Here is a 6,938-nt window from a genome sequence, read left to right on the forward strand (position 1 = left end):
GAAGGAATGGACCGCTTGGTCCTTTAGCCGCAACTCCCCATTTCCTCAGGTAAGATATTGGCCGAAATCATTATTGTCTGTCTCGTCATAATTCGTTGGTCTTAAAACCATGAATGCTGGTGCTCGATGAGGTTGACGATGCCAGTTAATTGACGATACGGCCGCTTCCTCAGGTGATGTATTTCGTGCTCATGTTCGGAGGTTATTCCATCTTTATTTGGGAAGCTTTTCCCTTTATGGGCAAAGGCGAAGTTCTATCTGGATACCACAGGATCGCATCGTTCTTCGCGATAACATGGAATCTTTATGCATACCTTCGGTTATGGGAATCGGATCCGGGGTTTGTAAGGGAGGAAACATTAGTGGAGACCGAACCCGTGTTCGAAGGTGCGCGTTCAAGTGAGACGGCCCCCAACAAGACAATGAGAATCACACGATCAAAGGCCCGAGCGTTGGCCGCTCTGGCCAAGGAACGGGCGGCGACAGAGGCCGCGATGGAGGCAGAACGGTCTTTGGACCCGTTAAGTGCGACACGTCGAATCGGAGGCCGAAAGGGAAGTAAATCGAAGGAAGAAGATGACCTTCAAATCTGTGCAGACAGGTACTGCTACACTTGTGAGGGGGTTGTACGCGGACATGATCATCACTGCGTGTGGTTGAAGAATTGCATCGGCTCCAACAACTGGCAACCGTTCGTGCTATTCCTGGCCACACATGCTGCTATGTGCCTGTACGGGATCTATCTTACACTTTCAATTCTTCGATTCGATGCTATTTACCGAGGGATGAATCGACGTAAGAAAGCACCATACCCCCTCTCTTGGCATCCACCCACCTTGGCATCTACCCACTTTGGCTACTAGCTATCTGTACGATTGTCCAAAAAAAAAACAATGTTCGTATACACCAACTCGCATTCGCCCACGCAGGGCGTCTCTCACTGATATGTTCACATCTCTAAATTCTTCTGGCAGAGATCTTTCTAGTCCGAGGTCGAAGATACGGATGGTCATTGAAGATCGCAGTGCTCGTACGTCATGTTTCCACACCATTATCCAACGTTCACATCATCCAGCGTTCACACTTCACATGCTTTTTGTTGTCAGTATTACATGAGCGCGGAGCCCTTATTGTCCCTGATACTTGTGGCTTGTGTGGTGATGGGTCTTCTGTTGACAGGTTTCGTGATTTTCCATCTTTATCTTGTAAGCAAAAATCTTGACACCACATCTCTCTTGCAGCATCTGTGGCAGAAACAAACAACGAGTCAATATCTAAAACCCCGGCGCTTGAAGTCTACTGAACACCGAGCAGTGGCCCATCGCGACCGCCAGACGGGAACCAGACACGAGTCAGCTGGGTTGGCTTAATTGGACTGGCTCAGCTGGGTAGATTGTATAGCGCATTTCCGTTATAGTAATCTATGACCGCTTGGGGATAATTGTAACGGACTTTTTTCAATGGCTCCACGAAAACGGTTCCGTCCAAGAGATACTTGGCCATCACCTCTCCCAGCTCTGAGAGCTTAAGTTGCACAATTTCACATTTCGGTTCCGGACTGTGTCTCTGTGTGCCTTTGCGTGTGCCCATCAAGTTTTGCACCAACTGCGACAACGACGACTGCCTCCGGGGCTCTTCCTCAGAGTCCAGTGCACTGGTCTCGGAGGCGGCTTGCCGCGGTTCGTCGTGAACCAAGGAAGGGGCTTGTCGCTCTCCGAGAAGCTCTACAGATGGACTAGCCTCCTTTGCCAAGGCCGGGGATAAAGTCGAACTAATTGGGTCCAGTGTTGACTCGGATAGCGTGTTGTCACCCACCAACTCGCTCCAAGCGGAAACAGTGGGGGGCTCTTGGTCAAGCGGCTGCTGCCCAATCGGGCCCTCGTGGAGGCCCCGGTTGTCTTCCACCAGCGGGTCGCGAACCTTGGCGGACCTCTGGTCCGGTGACGCGCACAGCCCAGAGTGCTCGTTCTCTTGCTGAGGGGGCTCTTGCTGAGGTGGCTCTCTGGCTCGTTCTTCCCACGCGGTTGCAGCCGAGATACTGTCGCTCACGTCCGCTGTGTTCTCGAACCCTTCCGCGAGGCGCTTTTGCTTGTCAAAACCCTCACTCAGCGTGTCAGCGCACCCAGCACCCGACGAGGCTACGTCCGCATCCCCAGAACCCGACGAGGCCGGCCGAGGCGTGCCTTCCTCGGGCGGAAACGGAGGCGCAGGATCCTGGGGTCTGTTAACACACTTTTCCAAACCACCCGGGGACGTCTCAGGGATACTCGTTAGACGTATCACAACGCGCTCCAGCGACTCACTTGGAGTCCCGCCGCTCTCCACTGCGATCACTTCGGCGGCCATGTCGCCGTTTGCGACCACTTCGTCGTCTCCTATGTCCACTACGACCTTGTCAGGACGGATCGTCTCGGCGCGGACTGCGTCAGTCCTTTGCCAGGAACCGTCGAGGTACGAATTGTTGTCGGGATACGAACTGTCGAGGTTCGACTCAGTGGACCACGCCTCGTCCATGGCGGGCGGGAGAGAGGTGGCTTGCCGTGTTCTGCTAGAGGCAGTTCCGACCTTGCTCTTACTTGCCGCTCGCCTGCCGCCCGTTTTCGGTGCAGCTTTTTTCGGGGCGGCCCTTTCCGGGGCAGCCTTCGGTGCAGGCTTCGGGGCAGCTTTGGGGGCAGCTTCGGGGGCAGCCCGGGTTTCGAACCGCGGTGCCTCCGGAGGTGAGAAGCAGATGCGGGGTCGTATGGTGGTCCGCGGGTCGACGTAGGGTCGCGACTGGCGTTCTCTATTTCGGATGTGGAGCAGTTGTTGAATGAGCGCGGCATTGAACGCGTTGGGGGCAACGTCTTCGTGACCGAGACGCGTCCCCGGCCGCGATTTGAGCAGTTGATTTTTCGCCAGCTGCTTCGCAATTTGCTCCGTCATTGCCTCTATCGAGTCGCTCATGTGGGTCGATGCAGGGCGTAATGAACCTGCGCCTGCATATCGGGGTCCGACGTCTGACCGGGAGTGCCAAGAGATATCGTCGTGCCACGGCCGCTCCTGGCCGGCCACCCTCAGGGATGGTGGCACTTGACCTCGGCCTTGCACTGCAGAACGTCGAGCGGGCAGGTTTTGTCCCGTTTGGGCCAAACGTCTGGGACTCAAGCCAGAGGGAGGGGTGGCCCATCTCGGTGTCCCACTAGCGTGTGAGAGCGGCGACCAATCTTCATCACCGGGACTTCCCACGTCCGTACCGGCCTCGGTCTCCATTTCCGTTTCGGCAGTGTCGCACTGCTCGGCGTCAGAGAGGTACAACAGCCTCCTCTTTTTGTTCGCCGGGGTCGCGTCGAACGCCGCCTTTTCGAACACTGGCAGGGCAGAGTAGCCGCTCGCACGCAGGCTTGCTTCGGGTCGTCTGAGACGGTCTTGAGCGACAGCGGTCGGCGTCGCCCGACTACCGTCAAGCATTTCTTGGCGGTAGTCTTGGTCATAGAGGTCTCTAGTGACGGGGATCCGAATCTCAACTCCGTCGTCCACGCTTGAGCAGTCGTAGGCAGCTCTTCGACCTTCCCAGGTCCGGTCGTGTCGCCATGCCGGGACGCGAGATGCGTGCAACTCCGGCTCGTGGTCAGAAACGGGGCGCTCAGCACCCAGCTGTTCCGAACCCGGACCCTCCGAACCGGACAACGAATCCCGGCCTCGCCGCGCAGGGAGATCCAACAGAACTTCATCAGTATGGAGTCCTCGCTCCATCATGTCTTCCCACGCTCGCTTCGAGTTCGCCATCTGCTGCAATATGTCCGCCGAGGGATCCAGAATGTGCTTAAGCGGCTCCCAGGTTGCTGCGGTCATCGGCCACCCTTCCCATTTGATTCGGAAATAGTTGGTGTCTTCAACACGCTTGTACCCGCATACAAAGTCAATAACATAAATCTTGGTCCGGGCCGCCATGATTAAAATTACTCCTGCGCACGGGCGGGCTATCATCCGTGCACACGTGTGTGCTATCATCCGTGACCACGTGCGTACTATCATCCGTGCTCACGGATGTACCCCCCCCTCCCCCTCTCCTTGATTTCCCGTCTAGCAAAGTCTTGGCAGTAGAAGTATGTTGAAAAATATGTGTGGTGCTAGACATCGCGAGTGTCACCTGCAACGTGACATTTCGGCGAGTTTCTCTGGCCATGTCTGTGTCTCCGAATTAGGCCTAGAAGTCGCTCTTACCTCTGAAGTGTGCGACGGTGACATGTCCGTCGTCGTCGGCTCGAAGGACGCTCTTTTTGAGGAGCGTCATTCCGTTGGGTGGTTCAACAGTGCCAGCTTTGGCATGGGAGGCGGGGACTTCCTTGGTCTCTTCCGAAATGGGGACGAGTTTGCCATCGCGGAGTACCTCAACTTTGCGAGTGACGCTGATCATGGGCTCCTGAGTGGCCTGTGCGTCGGGCGCAGGCGCTGCGACGAGCATGGGTGCCTTGGCCTGAAGGGCGAGTGGGGTCTTGCTGGTCTTGCTCTTGATCCAGTCGCCGGTCTTCTTGAAAGCGGACTTGATGTTCTGACCAGTGCTCTTGGCGGTGGACTTTAGCGCATCCTTAGCCGTCTTAGCGAATTCCTTGGACTCCTCAGCAAAGATCTCCGCCTGGTCGGCGGCTTTCTCTCCGGCTGACTGCATTCCGTGCATCAGGTTCGTTGCACCGTGCTCCGTCGCTTTGGCCAGCGACTTGGCACCGTGCTTCATGTCCGTCGCGATACTTGTGCGGCTCGCCGCCGCCACGCCCAGTCCCGAGGCCGCCGACGGTTCCGTCCGGACCACGCGTGCGGGTCCAGTCGGAATGATCTCCTTGGTCACTGCCACCGGCTTGGCTTGGGCTGCCACTGGCTGTTTAGCCTGTACTGCTACTGGCTGCTTGGCCTGGACGTTGCTGGAGATCTTGGCGTCACGTTCAGCCTGGCGCATTTTGGCGAGCTGTTCCAAGGTGATCCTTCTGTCGGGTGCCGAGCCAACAGCTAAGGTCTTCTTGTCGGCGACTGAGGGAGTCTGCTGAGCTACGGCGGGTGAGGGGGCGGCGGGAGAGGCGGAAGCGGAGGACGCCATGGGCGTCTTGACGGCTACCGCCGAGTTCACACCGGCTCCACCCCAGCCGCGCGACGAGGGGATCTCGGACAGGCCTGAGGGCGCGGCGGAAGAGGCCGCAGGCGACTTGGCTGAGGCCGAAACGGAGGAGACCGAGCTGGCGGAGACCGAGCTGGCCGAGACCGAGCTGGCGGAGGCGCTGCTGGCAGCAGGTGACTTGGTGGCCACACTGAGCAAGGCGGGCGCGGCGGCCATGCCGACGGCGTCAGCGTGCCCGGAGCTCTTCTTCGCCTGGCGTTTGGCGCCAGCCTGCTGGGGGGGCTTGGCCTGAGCGCTCAACTGCTTCTTGTCGACCTGGATCTGAGCCTGGACGGGGGAGGGGGCGGCCTGGACGACATTGTCGCGTGCCGTGACGGAGAGGCCGGCGAAGGCTTTGTTGCGGGCGTGTTTGTCGTCGAAGGCAGCACTAGCATTGGCGACCTGCGGGCTCTTGAGAGCGGGTTTGTTCTTGAGTGAGGGCATGCGTTTGGGTTTGCCAAGGGGTTTCGTAGCGGCGGCTTGATAGCTGATTACGCCTTTGACGGCGTCAGGTGCGGCACCGGGTGTGGGTGTATAGTGGAAGTGTTTGGCGGCCTTGGCGGCTTCTTTACCGATATCGGCGAGGCCAAGGAACCCGGCGTTCGATGCTTGGTTTGCGGTTTTGGCGCCGGCCATGGTAGGTTGTTTTGCCTTGTCTTCGAAGGCGGCTAATTCGCGACGTTGATTGTTTTCCACCTTCATCGAGTTCATGCGCTTAGGCTTTCCCATTGGCTTCTTGGACATGGCCTGGTAGGTAATCACGCCTTTCACAGCGTCAGGTGCCATGGCCGGTGTAGGGCAATAGTGGAAGTGCTTCGCCTTACGCGCCGCGGCCTTACCGACATCACCCAGACCCACGTATCCTGCGTGCAACGCCTGCATCTCAGACTTGGCCTGTGCGCAATTGATCGATTTCGCATCTTCAGTCTTTTTGGCCGCATCCAACAACGCGTTCTTCGTCGCTTTACTCGACGCCTTCGCAGAACGCTTCTCCTCCATTTCATCCGCACGACCGCGAACCGCGGCCGCCGCCGATTGGATCTTGTGCTTCGCAGACACTGCCGCGTTCTTCACTCCCGCAGCAAAAGAACGACCCGCGTCCTTCATGTCTTGGGCAGCCGCAGACCCCTCCATACCTGCCACTCTGTTCAGCTTGGCCGAAGCCGCTCTCGCTGCTAAAGAAACAAGGATAATCCCACCCAGCACCTAGTAAACGGACGCAGGACGTAGTAAACGGACCTGGCATCACCAACCAGGGACCTGGCATCACCAACCAGGGACCTGGGACCACAAATCATGGACCCACCTTGCCCCTGCATCCGCTTCGACAGCTCTTCATCGAAGACCGCCCAGACCCATCCCGAAGCTCTTGCCTTCGCGTGCCAGATGCCCCTTAGTAACCCTGCGCCCTTTGAGCAACTCATTCGACCACCGCTTACCACTGTCAACTTGGTTGATCAAAGTCATCTTATTTCGAAAGCTGTACCGAAATGCACGTATGACACATTTTCATGATCGGCATGACGGCGGGAAACCGACATTGCGAAAAGCACCGACAATATCAATGCCGACCATATCAATGCGCCAGCGGACAAAACGTTTGTCAGATTACTGCAGCCATCCACCTCATTGATACCGTCGACGTCATCAAACCCGCGCACTTACGTCCAAGCATTTTTCTGCTCGCCCCACGCCGGCTCGTGCCCTTCTCCTAGCCTCCCATCTGGCACAGTCTCCCAGCGGGACAGCCTCCTAGTGGGCACCACCCCCCAGCGGTACCGCTCCTGACATCGTCCGTAAGATATCCCCT

The 6,938-nt window shown here is 57.6% G+C and overlaps 3 protein-coding genes across 3 annotated transcripts; 1 reads left to right on the forward strand and 2 right to left on the reverse strand.

The window, feature by feature from the left end:
* Nucleotides 1-236: 236 nt before the first annotated feature.
* GNI_069210 (DHHC palmitoyltransferase) lies at nucleotides 237-863 on the forward strand (the record flags this gene model as incomplete). Its single annotated transcript, XM_011131959.1, has 1 exon — nucleotides 237-863. One exon carries the CDS (start codon nucleotides 237-239, stop codon nucleotides 861-863), a length of 627 nt encoding a protein of 208 aa, XP_011130261.1.
* A 517-nt stretch (nucleotides 864-1,380) lies between these two features.
* GNI_069220 (chromo domain protein) lies at nucleotides 1,381-3,930 on the reverse strand (the record flags this gene model as incomplete). Its single annotated transcript, XM_011131960.1, has 1 exon — nucleotides 1,381-3,930. The coding sequence occupies one exon, from the start codon at nucleotides 3,928-3,930 to the stop codon at nucleotides 1,381-1,383; it is 2,550 nt and encodes an 849-aa protein (XP_011130262.1).
* A 256-nt stretch (nucleotides 3,931-4,186) lies between these two features.
* Nucleotides 4,187-6,334, reverse strand: GNI_069230 (hypothetical protein; the record flags this gene model as incomplete). The annotated part of the gene is made up of 1 exon (XM_011131961.1): nucleotides 4,187-6,334. A coding segment is annotated over one exon (2,148 nt), but the record flags the coding sequence as incomplete, so codon positions are not given.
* Nucleotides 6,335-6,938: the final 604 nt, after the last annotated feature.

This window comes from Gregarina niphandrodes, assembly GCF_000223845.1.
Source record: "Gregarina niphandrodes unplaced genomic scaffold scaffold00011, whole genome shotgun sequence".
Lineage (NCBI taxonomy): Eukaryota > Apicomplexa > Conoidasida > Eugregarinorida > Gregarinidae > Gregarina > Gregarina niphandrodes.